This window comes from Musa acuminata, chromosome BXJ1-5, assembly GCF_036884655.1.
Source record: "Musa acuminata AAA Group cultivar baxijiao chromosome BXJ1-5, Cavendish_Baxijiao_AAA, whole genome shotgun sequence".
NCBI classification, from domain to species: domain Eukaryota; kingdom Viridiplantae; phylum Streptophyta; class Magnoliopsida; order Zingiberales; family Musaceae; genus Musa; species Musa acuminata.
Genome location: NC_088331.1, coordinates 39,333,659 through 39,355,318, shown reverse-complemented (window position 1 = coordinate 39,355,318; position 21,660 = coordinate 39,333,659). Strand labels below are relative to the sequence as shown.

General features: G+C 35.9%; 2 protein-coding genes across 2 annotated transcripts; one reads left to right on the top strand and one right to left on the bottom strand.

Annotated features, from left to right (window-relative positions):
- Positions 1-226: 226 nt before the first annotated feature.
- Positions 227-20,858, bottom strand: LOC135674227 (V-type proton ATPase subunit a3-like). The gene is made up of 18 exons (XM_065183871.1): positions 20,558-20,858; positions 19,109-19,153; positions 17,231-17,353; positions 17,029-17,136; positions 15,089-15,199; positions 14,837-15,010; positions 14,479-14,616; positions 9,333-9,440; positions 8,832-8,939; positions 8,567-8,715; positions 6,761-6,914; positions 3,388-3,548; positions 3,108-3,314; positions 2,168-2,351; positions 1,976-2,059; positions 1,702-1,895; positions 788-847; positions 227-705 (listed from the first exon to the last, which is right to left on the bottom strand). The coding sequence occupies exons 1-18, from the start codon at positions 20,726-20,728 to the stop codon at positions 501-503; spliced, it is 2,484 nt and encodes an 827-aa protein (XP_065039943.1). The 5' UTR covers positions 20,729-20,858; the 3' UTR covers positions 227-500.
- Positions 11,865-13,553, top strand: LOC135674228 (uncharacterized). The gene is made up of 3 exons (XM_065183872.1): positions 11,865-12,777; positions 12,856-12,974; positions 13,062-13,553. The coding sequence occupies exons 1-3, from the start codon at positions 12,036-12,038 to the stop codon at positions 13,515-13,517; spliced, it is 1,317 nt and encodes a 438-aa protein (XP_065039944.1). The 5' UTR covers positions 11,865-12,035; the 3' UTR covers positions 13,518-13,553.
- Positions 20,859-21,660: the final 802 nt, after the last annotated feature.

Sequence of the window (21,660 nt, the reverse complement as noted above, 5' to 3'; positions counted from 1 at the left end):
ATTTATTCGAATAAGTTTGGCAAAAATACCTTCCATGGTGATGATAGTTCCAATCAACCGGTTCGCATCACCACGGTTCCAGCAAAACATGTACATAATTCTGGTACACACCACGAAACCACAAGTCAAGTCAGTGTCCTATGATAGCCATCCTTTGGATTTTTAAAACTCCAGCATAAAGCCATCAAGTAGATGAGAGATTGAGATAAGAAACAATAACAGGTGATTCAAGAAACCAGATGAATACTCACTTATTATATGGATAGGGAAACGTTACATCATCTGATGTTTTCAATTAATTATTTATCAAGAAATAAATGGTTTCGTCGTGATCATATCATAATGCAAGGAAACTACGACCCATCTGTCGTTATGATACGCTCGTGGAACGAGAACACATCACGGTTTTACATTTGTCTCCCGAGCAAGACAGAAGAACAAGAATTGCTAAATTCCAGCAGAAATCTACATATTAAGCAACAAGATCAAAACCACCCTTTTCAGTCTTCCTCATCGGTAAGCAGTGCGAATGAGAATGGGGCGAACTTGTATCCGTCTCCCTCGTAGAACTTGTTCTGGAACTCCACCCAGTGAAGCCTCAATGCGTGCAAGAAAGCACTTAATGTTTCCATCACAAGTAGAACGCCGATGGTAGCACAGACGAACACGACGATGCCAATGATGAGAATGGCGATATTGTTGAATCTGATCCACAGCCAGCTCCTTCAGTCAAAGCACAGTGGGCATACAAGCAACTAAATATGAACTACAGAGTAGAGGGACTTACCCCCAAGCAAGAAGAAGAACCTTCTCGTAGAACACACTAGACAGTTCTGAATGGGCAAGACTGCAAAAAAGAGACAGATTATCAACATGAGTATAGGTTACCTGCCCAGACACAAGAAAAAAGCATTTGCTCAACTCTATTAAAGGCAAATCTCCTATAGTACTACTACGAGAATCATATCTTCTGACAATTTACTAAGTTGACTTAAGGCTCTATCATCAGCGCAGATGATCATCTTTGGACACGTCCATCTGACCTTAGAAAATGTACTCACACGTCTCTTCGACACACTGGATTCTTATTATTAATTATTCCTCATAATGGTACTCACACCGAGCTCAACATACTCATCCCAGACAGTTAATACCAATGCGATTATTTTCCTAGATGCGAGCATTCTTACTTGTACACAGCAAAATGTCTTTAAACTCGAGAAAATTATGACAGAAACAATAGCTGTAGTATCCATTTGAAACTCTAATTATTTGTTCATAATGATAGAATGTGAGAATAGCGGCAGTATTTCTTAAGCAATCTATTTTACCTCACCTATCATTTCCTAAACTAGTGTTGTTAAATTTAAAAAGCATTTTATACCTCACACTAGAAATCTTAGTTTATAACATAAATCAGTAGTGCAAGATTAAAATCTGCTTTAATCTCTGTAGTTCTAGACTAAAGCAGTAGAGCAAGAGCCAAATCTGACAATTAGTGCAGATAAAATGGAATATAACACCATCATTGGTGAAGAATAAGTTGAGAACAGTCATCGTTTAACCAAATCAAAACAGCGAAATTCATGTGAAAAATGATGCATGACGAGTGATGAAGAAAACTTGCAGCCACATCATGGCAAAGGTCAGGATCATTACTTGGGCGAACTAACATGGAATGTCCTAATGTGATGTGTATACCTGAGGGCCCATAGACGAAGATATGATGCAGTATTCGAGACTGCTCCAAGGACAAATTCTATAGTGTGTATCAGTTGGTGGACAAAAACTTCACTGAACTCAAACTCCTCGTGGTCATGTGAATCATGATCTTCCTCAATCTCTAGTGACTCTTCGGTGTTATGGAGCATGGTGTATGATTGACCTTGGTGTCTCTGAATTATCAAAAAATACAAATAATCAGAACAAGCAAAAAAAAAAACAGAACAAGAGACTAGGGAAAATTTCAAAATACCTCATTGTGTTGCTTCCTCAAAAGAATGGGCTTTGGAAATAGCATCCAGGGAACTGAAATAAGGGCCAGAAGGAGCAACACAAGCTGGAAACACAATGAAAAATAATTAGTATTCATTCATCCAAACTGGGAACTTGGTGAGTATGTTGGCCAACATGAAGATAACAGGAAAGTGAAATGCAAAGGACTAACCTGAAGTGTTTTCTGACCAGGAAATAGCTGGTTCTCACCTAAATCATCTGTTGGACTAAGAAACATGTATATCATTACATGGTACAGATCTGCTTGTGATCCAGTACACCATTTTACAATTATGAGGAGTGAAAGGTATCCGAACAAACTGTTCAAAAAGATCAACTGCGGAATGAACTGATACCTGAAACAAAATTAATAGGCAGAGGAAGGAAAATTAGAAGACTATTAACCAGAAATAGTGATGACTACAAAATCAATTTTTAGTCACCAACAGGATCTTTCTAGCACAGATTTTATCACTAGGTACACTTTGGAACTAATATTAATTTTGCATTATAGAAGTGACATAACTACTGATAAGTCCTAGTCTAATATACCTCATTATCCTAAAACTTTGCTTACACTCTTGTAATGGTAAAAATTAAATTCAACAATGCAATAAAAATCCTGATATCAAGATACAACATGCAAAGATCTTGCACATAAGCTGTATTATTTAAGAACACAACGGTAAATGTTTCGTACAAAATAAAAAGATTTCAAATTTTCTGTCAAGATTGGTAGCAAGAGGGTGCTATCTCTGTTAGATATTTACAGTTATACTGGTCTGCAAACATAATCTGACAACCTTCCCAAAGGTGGCAAAACATGACGACATTTTTAGCACTACGGTAAAGATTGCTGGCATACTGAATTTTCAATTTGAGTAATAGACATCAAAAAGTCAACAAACATGTCAAAAGTCCTTTTGATTTCATATATCAAAATAGAAATCACCTAAAACTAGTGAGATAATCACTATAAGATGACTTGTAAAGGCAATAACACTACTAATTGCTAATAAATATTCAGATACATACAAAGATAGCGAGTGTTGAATTATTGATTCACATTACAAGTTACACACACCTTAAAGACAACTGAAATAAGAAATTACCAGGTATTGATACTGTTACTGAAGAACTTTGCATTGAAATAACTCAAAATAATGCCAAGGTTCATTTGTGCGACTCCAAGAAGGATAGACATCTTCATCTTCAACGAGTTAAGGAATGGTAACTCACTTCTGCTGCCATGCCATTTGGGATCCACACCAAATGGGTAGGCTTCTCTCACTTTAACCAAGCCTTCTGTAGTAGCATCCCTATTAACAGGAACAATAACCACCATATGATTTCAAATTAAATAAATGGAGAGCTAACTGCATGATGACATACCTGCATGAAAGATCACGACATGCATAGGCAGATCGACCAAACATCTCAAATGGGACAGAGAAGAATTCATTGTAGATCAGTCCAGTGTAAATTGAGAATAATGCCATCATCAAAATCACATAACGGCCACCAAACATCATCTCCATAATGTCACCAAGTTTCTGCACAAAATAAAAGACTTAATTCCCTGTGCTAAAGCAGTTTCTAGAAGTTGGCTAGACAGAACAGTAAATCTAAAGATATCAAGAAACAAGATCATGAATGATGGTGTGACTAGAAACAGGGTTTTAGGCTAACAAAAGAATGAATAGAAGGGCAAAGCCAATGCACTAGGCTACCGGAGAGGGTCAACACATGGTTTTACCCTCTATGAGTAAAGAGATTGTTTCCGTAACTCAAGGACTAGTCACCCAAGTAACAAAGAAGCAACTTTACCAATGTATTAAGACTCGTCCTGTAAAAAAGATAATGTGCTTCAAAAAGAAAACACCAGAAAATACCGTGAGAGCATACTAGGATACCATGACACCAGATGCATTTTTTAACAGAAGAACGAATTCAAATAATGAATTCAATAAAAATACACAGCCAGCAGTGGTCAATAGACTCAATAGAGAACTATATACAAATTACGATCAGTAGATCTAAATCCTGGGAAATCTCATTTATGTGCATAACAAGATAAGACTAGCAACATTAACATAGCAAAATCCTACTGGCATAAAACGAAAGTTCAATATTGCTAGATACAAGCTTGTGTAGGTGAAATGGACTAAAGGTTATAGACATTAGACTAGCAGCATTACCATTACCCGATGTCCTTGTCAAAAAAATTTAGTGTTCATTTCTGCTAGATATGTAGGTGAAATAGACCAAATATTCTACATACAGTGTGACTTGTTCATTGCTGGTTAGGTTCAACAACAAATTGAAGTCCATCGATACAGACCTATATATACATTGTTATTGGCTTGTCCCCGGGTGAACAAACCTAATGAATTGTGACAGACCTGGTTCATTCATTCCAAATCAACTGCATTAGACAGGATCTTTTGATCCTCATTACCAGGAAATGAGTTACCCCTTCTGCGTATACATAACCTGGACTTTGTTGTGTGAAACCCATGATTCCAAACAAGAAGCTTCCTCTGTGCTAGGAAAGATGCAAATTAGAGAAACATGGGTACTGAAATTCCAATTTTAACAGTACCAGCAAATGAAGAGTAGAATGTGCTAAAGATTGAGGTCAAAGAGTCAAATGTTAAAGACCCAATAGTTTTTGCATTAGAAAATATTGTCGAGCAAGATCTGATATAAGAACCCAAAAAAGAACAATAAAACAAACTCACAAGGAATAATCTACCAAAAGGGTGATTGACAGAAAGCTCAAGCCAAGTTTTCAATATCCTTTTTTAGAAAGGGACAAACTCAGTGCAGGCTCCTGCTAACGCGGAATGCAGGGAGGGTCACCATCAAAAATAGTATTTAATTTAATAGAGCTTCATATTCAGCTCTACAAAATCAAAAGTTGATAATAGAAAATCTTTCTTTTGATGACTGTCGAGGAAGGGTGTTACAAAAAATAATATATGCAAATTACAAGCAGATATTCATCCAACAGTGTCTAGAAAAGCTTCCTGCAGACTCAAATTTTCTAGTGAGTCAGATAAATATTGATCTTAAAACATTCTTAAAGAAAACTTTAGCCAATAGACAAGCTCGTATAGAAAGTTCCAACATTTATATATATATATATATATATATATATATATATATATATATATATATATATATATATATATATATATATATATATATATATATATATATATATATATATATGTATATGTATATTTATATGTATATGTATATGTATATGTATATATGTATGTATGTATACATATACATATACACATACATATATACATATATATATATATATATATATATATATATATATATATATATATATATATATATATATATATATATATATATATATATATAATATACGATCGTGATTCTGAATTGTGAATCTTGGTTCACATTCTACCATCGAAACCTCAAGATGAAGCTTTAAACTAGATACTAGTTTGAGACCCCATACAAAAGAACTCATAATATAGCTTCAGTCTAAACACAATTTCTTTAGCTATCCAATTTTTGAATTCCTTTATAGTGTAGAAGGAAAAAACTTAAAAGACACTTTTCTAAAGAATCATTTGAAGAAACAGCAAAATAAATGCATAACTCTGCCAATTGCAAGGCCTCCTTAAGGATAAAACTATTTAGAAATTATCCTTTATATGTAAATATACTGGTAAATTTCTTTCCTTCCATAAAAGCATCAGAGAGAACTTTAATTTTATAGTAAAAAAAATCAAAAAAATCAGCAATTTATGTTAGCACAAGAGAGACAATCATCCAACACAAGCATCTTTCAAGTTTTAATTCAAATATTAAATGAACATGATTATCAGGTGTTATTCAGGATGCTGCTTCAAGTTTGTAGATGTAGATAATGAAATGTGGCAGTATAACAGTTTGATTGTCAAATTCCACACAAGTATAAGCGACCAAACATGACAAGAAAAAAAAAATTGAGAACTAGAATTGTGTAAATTTAGTATCACAAGTACATGTTAAAATATCTGATGATCATTGGATACCTTTGAGATATTATTCATAGAGTGAAAACAGGATGATTAAGATGGCGAGGGGCATCAGGAGTCTTATATGACTATCGGATACCTTTGAGATTAAAAGAAAAATTTTATAAGATAGTTATGAGACCAATAATGCTTTATAGATCCGAGTGTTAGGCAACTATGAAACAACATACACAAAAGGTTTGTGTTATCGAGATAAGAATGTTAAAATAGATATGCGCAATTACTAGGAAAGACAGGAAAAGAAATACTTTTATTCGTAAACAACTAGGTATTGCTTTGATAGAGAATAAGATAAAAGAAAATCATTTAAGATAATATGGGCATGTACTTAGGAGATCTCAAGATGCAGTTCTTAGAAAAGGTAAAATGATTAATGTTAATGATATGAGGAGAGGTAGAGGAAGACTTAAAAAGACTTTAATAAAAACTATAAATAAAGATCTAAGTATTCTAAATTTAACTAAACATACAACTTTTTATAGTTCTCAATGACGATAAAAGATCCATATAGTCGACCCCAAATAATTGGGATTTACGGTTTTACTGTTGTTGTTGTTGTTGGTACATGTTAAAATACTTTACACCCACAATTGCCAATTTAAGAAAACAACAAAAGAAAGAATTTAAGAACAGAAAAAGAGAAATTAGAAAGTTCTAAAACTAAAGCATGTAAACAAATGCTAGAAGAGGTGAGAGCTCACTTGAGAAGATAGTTTCTTTTCTCGGAATATAAGCATCAACGTTGCAAGTAATAAGCACATACCATGACCCCAGTCACCAAACATGACCGCAAACAAGAAAGGAAATGTAACAATAGTGTAGACACCAGGATTTGCCTCTTGGTATTTAGCAATCCTGCAAATATGCATGAACTTTAAGATTCAAATGGCAAGTAATAAACACCAAAATTTATGCTCTTAGGTGGTTCACAACTTCACATTCCACTGTTCCAATGTCGCATGATAAAACAAAATAAAAAAACTTCTAGAAACACGGAGCATCTTTACTGTATAAAGAAAAGCGCCAATCAAGTAACAATGGTAGGAAAAGAAACATGAAAGCAAGATTTATTTGACCATTCTATGCTAATCCATCCTGCATGCTGGACCCCATCATGAAAATGCACATATGACCAAAAATCACTGTGCTGGTCTGTCCAGTGCATGCAGCAACAGGCACATACTGGCATGGACCAGCAGTGATAACATATGTGAAGGTCTGTTCGGTGCATGCAGCAACAGGCACACATACTGGCATGGGCAAGCACCGATAACATATGTGAAGACAGGCTGCAGTCTAGACCTAGCTTAAGGCACTCGTAGCCCATGACTTGATCAGAAGGATTCATGAACCACGAATTCAAAAAGAATAGATACTCTCAATGCAAAAGAAATAGCACAAGAAAAGAAAAGCCAAGCATTTAATCAATTATACTGTGGAATAGAAACAACTATCGAAATTAAAAAAATAATATGTACAAAAAAAATTCAGTACAAAAGGTATGACTACTAAGATTAGTTAACCGTGTTAGAGGCTTATTACAATGATATTCAAACATCATTTTCCATCTCATCTTGCATACTCCTTTGTGTATTGGTCCTCCACTAACTAGTGGATTGATATTGCAATATGTTGTTCAGGGTCGATCTGCACGAGCTCTCAAGAAAGTTCAAATCAATCCACAAACTACAATGTAGAATCAGTCCTGAAACCAGCAGCAATATTAGACCAAAACAAAGCTGGCATGACAGACACATCTACAAAACTCTAGAAGATGAAGTAACCTCAGAATTAGCAAGCTTAACGCATGTGTCGTCATGCTATACCTCGATCCTTGTCATATCCGTCTAAAATAAATAAATTGAATTTTGAAGACTGACACCCCATATGGGCAATACCTATCAAATCCAGGTTCTACAACCTAAAAAGTGATAAAAACATAAAACTACATTCTTATACTTGTTTGTTGTACAAGATGAGTAACTTCATAAGACAATTGTGTATAAATTGGAACCCTAGAAAAGAAGAAACACAATGTACCTAAAATCAAAATGATAATTTATAATCGATATTAAAAGCCAAAGAAAAAAAAATGAAAATTAACGTAGAATTAATTAAATTCTTGTAGATTTCTCCCCTTGCAACCACCGATTTGCAATAAGAATTGTGGTTCAAATAGAGGACGAGGAAAAAAATGTCAACATTTAAGATGTCAATCACGTTCAAAAGAGAATAGATGTCATGGTTGAAGATGGTAAGTCAGATAAGCATTACTGACACATGAAGAAGTCGAGGAGCATCTCAAAAAAACCTACTAGTAACAAGAAATGGAGATTTAATTGCTCTTGATTTAACTATAATGTTGTACTATGTGAGGTTCAATGGTAGAGAATATCCACCTGTTATTTAAACAATTTTCAATACCAACAGAAAGATAGGTGATTATACTTAGTGCATAAGCATAAAAGTTTACAGCTCTATCTCTTTCATTTATGTAAAGTACTCACCCATAAGCATCAACAATTTCTTGAAAAGCAGAAGTAAATTTGTTTGTCTGGAAGTAAGTAGGTGGAGATTCTTTTGTATGGAGAACCTGGAAAATGGAACCGACTTGGGAGTTGCTATCATATGTAGCTCGCTGCAATGCATCTTGAATCTGTGATAAAGAGCCTGATTTAAAGATTATGCCTCACAAAAAACCATACAGAACTTAAAAATTTGTCTATATCGTGTATAGATAAATGCAAAAAGATAGAAATTAGGATGAAATACCTGACTTGTTGCAAAAACAGGGCTCCAACCCTCAGCAACTAAACATTTCTTTGTCACATCAAGGCTGAGCATGTTTAGAGTGTGATAAATAGCTTTCTCTGTCCTTACCTGGAATAGTTTACATATCGGATGTCAACGATTTTCATTACAGTGCACAAGGAAATCCCACTATGGAATGTTTTCTGACAATTTCTCTAAATAGCAGATTAAGGTGATGGGTGGGAGTTTATTCTGTATTATAACAAACATAAAATAAAAGTTTCTCACTCAGTTGTAAAAAAATAAAAAGGTGACCCAGTTAATGAGGATTCCACCTATCTGGGATCTAGAAAAGGTCACTTTAAGCAGCCTTATCCCTGCAGGCAGGAAGCCTATTTCCATAATCTAAACCCTGGTCATTCAAGCTTATAAAGGATATATATACCTTATCATGGTGGTAAGGTTCAGCACTGTCTCTTACTAATTTAGTGACAAATTAAAAAAGAGAAGTTACATACTGACCAAGTTATTCCACTGCTCAAATTGATAGCTAATATTTTTCAGTATGTTATCACGATGAAGCATCCCAAGATCTATAGTTGTCTTCAGCTCAGTGATTTTCCCAGAAACCTGAATAAAAAAAAGCTTCATGTTAAGCTGAAACTGTATGAGTCTGATTGCTAGTGACACAAAAGAGCAGTAGAAATTCCAGCAAGCATATGACAACTGAGGATAGTTACAGACATCATCAGATTTCAAAAAGATTATGTAGAATATTTGCAAGAAAGCAGTTTTCCTATCAACTGAACCTGTAAAAATTTAAAAAAAAATTAACATAACTTTATCATATATAACGAATACAACAGATTTAGAAATTAGAAATGCCAAAGAGCATTAAAACATCCTGTAATTCAAAAAAATTAAGGCCTAGAAATTTACAAATCAACGTAAGAAAGTAAAAAAGAAGAGTTCATAAAGTATGATTCTGATGTAACTATTGTTCCTGTTGTGAATCTTCATGGAAACAGATAACCCATTAGTTCTGTCATCTATGACATATTAGTTAGCAGACTGATGCATTGTATGCTATGCACAATGTTTAAAACCAACTTTAATTGTCAGTTCAAGCAGTGATTGCAAAAGGCGCTCGGGCGAGGCGAGGCGAGGCCCGAGCGCCTCGCTAATGTCCCAGGCGGCGCGCTTCAAACAGGCGCCGCCTGGGCGCTCGCCCGAGCTCAGGCGCTGGGCGCTTCGGGCGAGCGCCTGGGTAAACCAAGGCGACCGAACCAGAATTTTAGGTCTGGTTCGGTCCTGGTTCGGTTATTAGTTGGTTCAATCGAACCAACTAAACCGATATAACCCCAACCCTAACCCTAACCCTAACCCAACACTAACCTGCTGCCGCTGCCGCTCTCGATCCCGATCCCGATCCCGATCGCGATCTCGTCGCTCGCTGCCGCTGCTCCCGCTGCCGCTGCTCGCCGGTGTCGCTGCTCGCGCCTCCCGCGAGCCTTCCCGCTGCTCGCTCCTCCCGCAAGCCCTCTCGCTGCTCGAGCCTCCCGCGAGCCCTTCCGCTGCTCGCGCCTCCCGCGAGCCCTCTCGCCTCCTGTGAGCCCTCCCGTGAGCCTTCCCGCTGCTCGCGCCTCCCTCGAGGCCTCCCGCTGCTCGCGCCTTCCTCTCCCTTTCCCTTTTCCGCTGCCGCTGCCGCCGCTCGCCGTCGCTGCTGCTGCCGCCGCTCGCCGCTGCTGCCGCCGCCGCCGCTCGCCGCCGCCGCTCGCCGCTGCTGCCGCCGCCGCTCGCCGCCGCTCGCCGCTGCTGCCGCCGCTCGCCGCTGCCGCCGCCGCTCGCCGCTGCCGCTACTGCCGCCGCTCGCTGCTGCTGTTGCCGCCGCTCACCGCTACTGCCGCCGCCGCTGCTGCTGCCGCTCGCCGCTGCTTCCTCCTTTCTTCATCAGGCTCAGTATACTCTTAATATTAAGTTTATTTGAATTTTAAAATGATTAATTTTCTGTTAATAGATTAATAATATATTATTTTGATTTTAATGTTATTAATTTTTATTTATTTGAAATTATTGTTAGGTTTCAACATAAATGGCAAGTGCAGAAAGCAACTCAATAGAGTCTCCAATGGTATCAAAAAAAGATCCTGCGTGGAAGTATAATTATTTGAAGGATCCGAAAGATCCTAATGCAGTGACTTGCATATTCTGCGATAAGACTACCAGAGGTGGTATTTTTCGTGCAAAACAACATCTAGTAGGAAATTTCAAGAATGCAGCAGCTTGCAAAAAATGTCCACCTGAGGTAAAAGAAGAGTTGCTGAATTATATGAATGAAAAGAAGACACAAAAGAATGAAATCTTATGGGAATTTACCAGAAGACAATGTTGAACATATCAGAGATGAAGAAGAAGATTATTCTACGAGTATTAACCCAAGTGAAAAAAGAGTATACGACAAAAAGGGAAAAGAAGTTATGAGTACTAAAAAAGGTAGAAAAGGACCGATGGATCTATATATGCTTCAAGGATCCCAGAAACAACAAGGGCAAGCAGGAGGCTCAAAATTGAGACAAACAAATATAAGTGATGCTTGTGATAAAGAAATAAGAGGAAGAACAATTCAGCACATTGCTCGCTTCTTCTATCAGGCTGGTCTTCCCCTTAGTACAACTCGTTTAGACAGTTTTAAGGATATGATTGAAGCTATTGGAAGATATGGTGCAGGATTAAAACCTCCAAGTTATTATGAGATGCGAGTTCCATTGCTGCAAAAAGAGTTGAATTATACAAATGACTTACTAAAGGGTCATAAAGAATCATGGGCAACACATGGTTGCTCTATTATGTCAGATGTTTGGACTGACAGGAGGCGCAGGAGTATAATTAATTTTATGGTTAATTGTTCTTTAGGGACTATGTTTGTGAAGTCAATAGATGCTTCATCTTTTGTAAAATCTGGAGACAAGATATATGATTTACTTGACAACTTCGTGGAAGAAATTGGAGAACAAAATATCGTTCAAATCATAACCGACAATGAAAGCAACTATGTTTTAGCTGGTAATATTCATCTTTTGATTTTGTTAATTATTTTATCTTCAATTAAGTGTGTTAAACTCTTAAGTCTTATCATTTTTGTTATCCTTTGTCTCAGGTAAATTGCTTGAATCAAAAAGACAACACTTGTATTGGACTCCATGTGCAGCACATTGTATTGATTTAATGTTGGAAGATATTGGAAAGATCTTAGAAATCAAGAAAACCTTAGAAAGGGCAATTTTTGTTGTTGGATTTCTTTATAATCACATTGGGGCTTTGAATATGATGAGAGAATTTACAGGGAATAAAGAATTAGTGAGACATGGTGTTACCCGATTTGCTACTTCATTCTTGACATTACAGAGCGTGCATCGTCAAAAACATACTCTGAGAAATATGTTTACCTCTGAGAAATGGGTGACAAGCAAATGGGCAAAAGAAGCAAAAGGCAAGAGGGCTGCTGATATCATCTTAATGCCATCCTTTTGGAATCATATAGTTTATATATTAAAGGTAATGGGCCCTCTTGTTCGAGTCCTTCGATTGGTGGATAATGAAAATAAGCCTGCAATGGGATATATTTATAAGGCTATGGATAGAGCAAAGGAGACGATTAAAAGATCTTTTAATAAAAATGAAGAAAAATATGAGAAAATTTTTACAATCATTGACGAAAGATGGAATTGTCAACTTCATCGTCCCTTACATGCAGCAGGATATTATTTGAACCCTGAATTCTTTTATAAGATTAAATCTGTTGGATTTGATGCAGAAGTTTTGGGTGGGTTATATCAGTGTGTTGCAAGATTAGTTCCCAGCATTGAGGTTCAAGATAAGATTATTCATGAATTATCTTTATATAAAAATGCTGAAGGTCTTTTTGGAATTCCAATTGCCGTTCGATCCAAGACAACTACCTCTCCAGGTATTAATAATTTGATATAATTAATTTCATATATATTATGTTACTATGTTATTGCTAATAATAACATAAATTTTGCAGCTGAATGGTGGAGTCTATTTGGAAATTCCACCCCGAACTTACAGAAATTTGCTGTCAAAGTACTTAGTTTGACATGTAGTGCTTCGGGTTGTGAGCGAAACTGGAGTGTCTTTGAGCATGTAAGTATTACTAAATATTTTTATTTTAATTAATTTATTTATTTAGATATATGTATTAATATATTTTTAAATTATATGACATGACAGATTCACTCGAAGAGAAGAAATCGGTTAGAACATCAACGATTGCACGATCTTGTTTACATAAAGTATAATCAAGCTTTGAAGACTCGTCATGATTTGAAAAATAGATTTGATTCAATCTCATTGCAAGATATTGATGATTCAAATGAGTGGTTAGTAGGAGAAATGGGTGCTAACTTGCAAGATGCTGAAGACGAGCTTGTATTTGAAGATGATAGATTGACGTGGGGAGATGTGGCAAGAGCTTCAGGTGCTGGAGAATTACAAACATATACAAGACAGATGTCAAAGAGAAAAATGAGTGCAAAAGCATCAAGCTCGGCTCCTGCTATTGTTGAAGACATAGAGAATGAAACATATCTTGATGAAGAGGAAGGAATCGAAGAACAAGAGGAAGAAGACGAATTCAATGAAGATGATTTGTGTGAAAATGACGATAATATTGATTATGATGAATGACTTTGATGTAAAATGTTAATGTTTTGAATTTTGAAACTTTTTGTTAATGTGACATTGTGATTTTGTATCTTAGATTTTCTTAATTTAATAGCATATTTTTATTTAAAATTTTAAATAATTATATTTATTAATTATATTATATATTTTTATATTTTAGCGCCTCGCTTCGCTCGGGCGAGCGCCTGGGCGAGCGCCTAGCGCCTCGGGCGTTTTTGGACCTTGGCGCCTTTTGGCGCCTAGCGCTTTTTAAATCACTGAGTTCAAGAAACTCACAAGAAATATTTACATGTATACATGTCACTTTCAAGCAGAGCATCAGAAATAATATCTATCTATATAATTAGAGACAATTACCACGTACAATATGGAATATCAAAATCTGTCAAGATACCAGTAAGGACAGCAAGTGGTCAGGATAATACAAATACTGTTCATAATTAGATGACTGATAAAACATGGCGCCAATGCCACATTCTGCATAGAAAAGTAGGTTAGTAAACTTCCGGACTAAACTTTACGTGACAAACACTCCACATTTTGATCAGTAGTAGGCCTTGGACCCAACCGTAGAACAACTTTACAAGAAATTCAGAATGTAAGAGCAATTAAGATCATTAAAATCACATACCATCTTGCCTACCAGTCCTACAAAAAATTCTTGATTCCAGTATTCTAGACCGTATATCCATGTCAGCAGCAATCAAAATCAAATTTGTAATTAACATCACAAAATGATAAAACAATTTTATTAAACAACGTTTAAGGGAAAAGCAATGTCAAAGAAGAAAAGACAAAGAAAACGTATCAAAGAAATAGACAATGCCATGCACGTTAGGGCTCCACATGAAGTAGACTTCATAATTTATTGAAGAGAAATAAATGCATAGAGAACTTAATATCATAGAGTGAGACACTACACTGGCATTTAGCATAAAATACAGTACGTCGATCAGATGCAAACCTCAGATATCATCTGCATTTGTTTTCCTATGTCATCTGTAAATGGATATCGATTTGCTCCGAAAGCCTCACATATCTTTAGAATTTTGGTCTTTGCTCTTTCCCCAGAGTAGAAGACAACAAATACATTTTTGGCAATCTGCAGACCAGAAGCATGAGAAAACATATAGGCACATATTGATGATATTTAAGTGAAGTTCATCAAATAACCATGTTAGATAAGTCATGTTTAAGTTCCATCACCTATAAGTATTTGCAGATCAATTATTAATAGGCCAACAGAACTCTAATTAATTTGGGAAAGACAATCTGCATTCTTAACGCAGTATTATTCTTAGACTTTCTGTGATGAGGCTGACCTTTTCTCCTGAAATTGGGTCAATAACAGGATCATCAACTGCAGCTTGTCTTAGATACATGTTGCCCCTAGTAGCACGAAACAAAATTCTTTCAAAAGCCATTGCCTTCTCCTTGGGCACAAGTCCACTAACAAAGCCAAGCTTTACTTGCTTTGCTGGATCTGTAAGCATCTCCTGAGCAATAATATTTCGAGGAGTTACTTACTATTTCAAAAACCAAAGAGCAAATCACAGGAAGATGAGTCATAATACTTGTTCCAACAACAAAGGGCTATCAAGAGAACCATCTCCAGTTTGACGTGCCTCGATTTCTCTTTGCTGGGCTGTAGCACTACTTTGGGCTGAGTAGAAAAACTCACCAGCCTGAAAATAAGGCATATAATGCATTTGAGAAACTTAAAAAGTCAATTTGCTAGTAAGTTTTAACAGGAAACCACTGGGAATCCAGATTCAAAAGATGAAGATGTAAGGGAAAATTTCCATAAATGCAACCATTTTGCACATCTTTAATGAACGATTGCATTTTCAAACATCAAACACCAAATGGAAATAACATCATTAGTTTATCTTCTCTTTTTAAATTAGCTATATCAAGAAAATGGAGAATCTCATAAGATCCTACATACAGCATAAGTTCATTACCAGATAAACATAATGAAATGTGTACACAGAACACATCATTGTATTCTCACCAAATCATAACCAGAGCAGTACCGTTGAATTCTTTTCCACGTATTCAAACAAGCCATTCATCTTTAAATGAAACCCTTCCCAAACATATTCATCAAATGAAAGAGTTTGATACACTCTGTCATTCTTCACCAATATGCAATGAAAAAATGCACACCTTAAATTATACTACTCTGTGGCATAGCATGCCCACTTTAAATTATAGTATCAAAGTAATCGAACTACCTTATCAACTAAAATTCAATGAGCCCCTTTCAACTTTCAAGTGTTCAATAAAGAAATTTATAACATAAGAGAACGAGGAATAGGAACTTTAAGGACACCAAATGTTGATTGCCTTTGCTAATAAGATATCTGACTCAACTTTGTTCATGCTCTGAAATTAAGCTATAAACAAAGGCAAAGATACTGATAGCCTCTGAAAATTATTTTATAGTGCCTGTACAGGCAAAACATGCAGATCAAGCAAGGACCCAGAGATCATCCAATTCATTTGATTGTGATCCAACCAGTCAATTATCTCGGTATATTGTTCAAGGCTTCAAGCTGCCCAAAATAATTGCATTAAACAAAATTCAAAAAAGTGTGTATCCCTGACAATGATTCAACCACACAATTTAGTTAAAAAAATAAAAAGGTCATCCGCCATGACTTTTTCTGAGAAATCACATTGCTTGTCTCTTCTTACTCCAGGTAGCATGCGTGGGTCATGAAAAGGATAATAAGGCCTTTGCTTGTAACCTTTGCCTACAGCAGCGATTAGAAGGTTACAAGTTTGTAGAGCACTTTTTTGCTTTCATGGCTATTTTTCTATAGTTTTACTATTTTTCTGTCAATTGCTACCAGCAGCGGTAAGCTGGACAGGAACCAGCCTGAGACGGGAGAGCTACAAGTCCAATACTTCAATTATAATTTGTCATGCAGGGCATCGATTGGTAACCATCAGAAAAGACAAATAGAAGAAAAACTATGAGAATCTTCACTTCTCCACTTCTCCTCTGCTTCTGTTCTAACCCTTGCTGCGTTTTTCACTAAATCCTATCTGTGCTCTTCTTCTCCTTATTACTTTATTAATCACTGCAATCCCATCAAACTCAAGCCGAGAAAGAAGCTACAAAAACACTGGTTCAAAGAGCCAAAAAATCATAATTAAACACATGCAGAATGATGTTCCGTATTACTACCTGAACGCATACAGCCCACATGCTAGTCTCCCATTTGCCCCCATATGATGCAAACTTCCTTTATTTATCTTTTAATTGTCATCATGCAGATGGACTTTAGAATTTTAATGTAGTATTGATAAATCCATGTCAGAACAAGCTGATATTAGTGCAATAGTGAAACTTAAGTGACAATCACCAAAGTTTACTTAGATTTTGTGCATGAATGACAAGAACATCAAATGAAGAACATAACGGTACCAAAAGAGCACATTGACACAAGGATTGCAATGGGTATTGTGTAACTTTTGGCACAGTACAAGTGAAAGAAATCTTTACCTTTTTGAGAACTAACATGTACTCCAGTAATTCATTATAAGATCTTTGCAGCTTCTCATTGTTTGAATTAACTTCAATTAGCTCAGCCTCAAGTTCTCCGAGTTTTATCTGTAACAAGTAAGAAAGCTCAATGCAAAGGATAGAATTTACATGTCAAACGAAAGAAAAGAAACAAATAGCACTTAATCGACAACATATTTACCTCCATTTCATCAAAATCAATACGAGTTTGTGTCATTGCCATTTCTGAATGTGATATACCTGCCTTTGCCATTTGTTCTTTAAACAATCTTAACTTCCGTGCCATTTCACCACATCTTTTGATCTGAAAAACAAGTAAACTCTAGTAATGACAATACAACAACAACAATTACAAGTAGCTAAAGCTATAATGTCCAAGCATAAACTTAACCATGTCAAAGCATAGACTCAGAAAAGCAGTCCAACACTTCCAAAACTTTATTGGTTCTGAAGCAATTATGCAGATGTCATAAAAGAAATAATATTTTGAACTTTAGAATATGCACTTCAGTAGTTGTAGTTAGAGGTAGAAAACTGACTTATCATTTAAAAATGCCCACATCACTCTCTTGAAAAGAATATCGGCAGCATCAGAAGGGTAAGTGGCATAGATGAGTACCATGTGAAACAAAAAAAAAAAAAATGCACCTATACCATTGAATTAACAATGGTTCAAAACTTTTGATTGGAAGATGCATTACGTAAATGTCATAGTCAATACCCAAGTTAGTCTCCCATGAAAATTTTCCACAAATGACATGGGTTCCATTCCAGTCATATTCAAATGCATAAAATTTAATAACATCCCAATGTTAAATTTACATATAATGACATGAAAAAAGTGCTATTTGGCTAAATTCTAAACATAATATACTGTCTTGTTCTCATTCTCCTGTTCTGGTTTGCTTCAAAGTCTTCCTATCCATAAAATATCATGAGAGCACGAAACTTAGTGCCAAGGCAAGGTTACTCATTCATAACCCAAATATAGCCTCTTTATTTGTCCGGGTAAAGTTGCATATATTAACTCTCTCTGAACATAGTATCGGCGAAACCTTGTATGCTAGGACATACCTTTTCAATCCAAGAAACACCATAAGTTTGGGTTAGTGTCTTGCTTATTTGTTGGCGATATATCCAATTCCAAATTCTCCTTAGATCCTATTGGAACATGTACCCATCGTGTATCCATTTTTGTACCTGTATCTTCTAGAATCAATCATGAGAATGGAATTTGAATCCATTTCATATCATTTTCAAATTCATATCAACTGATTAAAAGTGGGAAGGATATAAATTTTCAATTTTCAACATCCAATCTTGAAATGAACCATTTCCAACCCTAGTGGCAGACTAGGACAGACACAGGAAGCAAGCAGAACCCTTTTTCCAACATCAGACAAAAACATAGTGCTGATCAGAAGTTTATCAGATCTTTTGGTTCATATCAGAAGCCGGATATATCATAAGTAAGGTTTGATGTACCAAAGCATACCGCTCGATACGGGTGGTACGTACCAATCCGACAAAGGACCGATATGAGGGGTACATCAGTACACCCCAATGTATTGTGTGTTGGTATGTTCGGTAAAGCTTAGTACATACCATACCAACAGCTGGTCGGTACACCGGTACGGACCAGTAATACGAACCATGATCGTAAGTATAAAATAAAAAGCACTATAACATTTCCAACCATAAAATCAACTGGGCGAACTATAAAAGGGTTTCTTATTGAAGCAAAGAACATATATCGGTAACATTCTAATACTACAACATAATTTAACACGAGTGGCTTGCCACTTGACTGCAAAAGTTTGAGCAAGAAAAAATCATGAAGCTGGAGAACATAATCAGATTAATATATGAACTCTAAGTAGTTCTTTTATACATGGATTTTATAACTCATGCAGAAGCCTTTAAGTATGAAAACAAACACACCCAAATAAGTACACAAACTCAAATAATAACCAAGAAAACTCCAAACTGATGAAAAAGAATTACACAATATGAGATCTACAAAGAAAATCCTGATGATAACTAAAAGAAATGACAGTACCTGGTTAGCATATGTCCGCTGGAAAGGACTTTTATCTGCATTAAGCTGAAATAGTTTCATATTAGATAAAAATTAAAAATTAAAATTTTGCATATATGTGATGAAAAATAAAACTTTAAATTGTGAATAGTCCATGACATAAATGTCTCATGCTTTAGAGAAGTATAAACTCCCAAATATCTAGAAATTATGGCTTCTTGTTGTTATACTTTTGAAAAGTTTCAATTTTAGAGTCTAAATTAGCAAATTTCATATTGTTGATTAAAAATCATGGAAGAAACTAAAAAGAAAATAATTGTTGTAAATTATCAAAAATATATGTTTTGTTTGTGTCGCATACTGGTGCATTTTTTATAGCTTAAACTAAATTTAGAAATATAGATGAAATTCCAGTATATATGTAAATTGTATCTTGCAAGAATGCTACATACTTATCGATCAAAAAGTACTTTGAGAAATGAATTATAATCTTAGAAGATAGTAAATGTATGATTGCTAGGAGGACTCTGCTAAATTTAAAAAAATAAAAAACAAAAGAATTTCATAGTCAACTGAAATAGTTTTTTCTTGTCTTAGAGAGTAGAGACTTGTGCAAGGAAATATGGTGCTCAACAGAAAGAGGGGCGGAAAGCACCAAAGTTTGTAGCATAAACAATATTAGCAAATTTCGCTGAAAAGCAAAGTCTGAAATAAATGGAGTGGCTAAGTAATGACACACAAATATAGACCAACTTATTTTCCAGCATCATAATTAAATCGTTTTGAATAAAGATGGATGAAAAGAATCTAGTTTAGAGAGAACTGCAGGTTCATGGACGTAAACCAAGATAATGTCAGGATATCAAGATACAACAGAAGAGTCTTTTAATTAAGAAAGATGCGATTGCATTGTTCAATATACTCAATTCTGGTATAATTAATAAGCCTGGGTCAAAACCTTCCAGTTTGTATCAGCAAAAGAAATCATCCTTAGGGCGAGGGTAGATATGTCGTGGCAATCTGGGACAGATAGGCTTTGTCACACATCCTGAAGCAATCGATTCTTTGACAAATAGTTATTTTCCAGACATGCGAAGCAACACATGTAGTAACTCAAAGTAATTTCAAGAAAATGGATGAAAAGACACGTTTCTAAGATGCCCCAAAGATCAGATCAGCTGGACCTTCGGAGGATCCAATTGCCAACATACGATCGTTCATCCAGGGGTCACCGAGTCAAGCACGAAAGAATCTGGAAAAAGGGATGTCAGGAGGAGGAAAATTCAACGATTATTTACTTTCAGGTATAATTATTCAAGATTTGCCGTCGCTCACAGCGGAGAACGCATACCCCCGACAGAATCAGAGAGGCAATCAGAGATCGGATCATTCATTATTCGGCAGCGAACAGACGGGAACCAAAGAACAACCGGGAATTGAACCAGGAAAAGCGTTAAAGATCCGGCATACATCTTTGAATTGGAAAAGGCCGAGGTCGCCGAGGTAGGAGAGGGTAAGGTGGGCGGACTCGACGGGGACGATGATCCGAACCAGCTGCATCGCCTCCGACCGCATCAGATCCATCGGCGGGCAGCACCCGCCTCGGTCCCGCCGCACGTTGAGCCCACGGTAGTCCCCCATTCCTCCCACCCCTCTCTCTCTCTCACTCTTCTCTCTCTCTCTCTGCCCTTGGATCGATGGGAATCGATCGCCCCTCCAGACAACCCCCAACAAACTAGGGTTGTAAAATGTGCAGGAACCGTCGAACCGCCTCACGATAGATAGATAGATCGCGATACCTCTCCTCCAATCCAATGAAAAAGAAGAAAACATAATGTCAACAAAATTACACATATATCCCTCATCGCTCTAAATTTTGGTATAGCAAATATATCCTCCACATTTGATAGTTAGTTTAATTATTTTTTTAATACATTTTAATTTTTTCTTTATTTTCTAAATATAAACTATATAATTAGGCATAATTAACTAAAGGTTTACGACTTCAAAACAATAAATTTGTGATGCTAATAATAAAGGAATGAGTCAATCATTCACAACAAAATAGGTGGTTGATATACTTAGAACCTACGTGGGAAGTCATTAATCTCTTTAGAAATTATTATTTTGACTTTTTAAAGAACGTTAAAATATCTTATGATTATATATATATATATATAAACAAATAAGGTGGCGAATTAGTTGGCAGCCTATGCAAGAAAGGCTAAGGTGTATAAGATTTGAAAGGATGAACGAACGCCTTAGTTGTACAACACCAAGTCTACTTTTGAATTATACTTTTGAAATAAGTTAAAATATCTTTGATTTTAAATATATAAATAAATATATAGAAGAAAGAATATATGGTGGGGGTAATTATGTCATTTAATAATTTTTGAGAATATAAATTGGAAAAATCTCATCTAATTTAGATGCATTACAAAATAGAGAAACGCGTGTCACGTGCTGTCGTCTCCACGACTATTGTTTAGCATCCGGCGATCTGATCTGGAGGTGGTTAAATGATTTTTCAAAGCTTTTATCGGATGATGACGCGGAGAGTGCTGATTGGG

Coding starts and splice junctions, on each gene's coding strand:
- LOC135674227 (XM_065183871.1), bottom strand. CDS start 20,728: ATGGGGGACTACCGTGGGCTCAACGTGCGGCGGGACCGAGGCGGGTGC. Junction 14,617..14,836: donor ACCCAATTTCAGGAGAAAAG/GTCAGCCTCATC, acceptor TCTGGTCTGCAG/ATTGCCAAAAATGTATTTGT. Junction 3,549..6,760: donor AAAAGAAACTATCTTCTCAA/GTGAGCTCTCAC, acceptor TATTTTGTGCAG/AAACTTGGTGACATTATGGA.
- LOC135674228 (XM_065183872.1), top strand. CDS start 12,036: ATGTTGGAAGATATTGGAAAGATCTTAGAAATCAAGAAAACCTTAGAA. Junction 12,778..12,855: donor CAAGACAACTACCTCTCCAG/GTATTAATAATT, acceptor TAAATTTTGCAG/CTGAATGGTGGAGTCTATTT. Junction 12,975..13,061: donor ACTGGAGTGTCTTTGAGCAT/GTAAGTATTACT, acceptor ATGACATGACAG/ATTCACTCGAAGAGAAGAAA.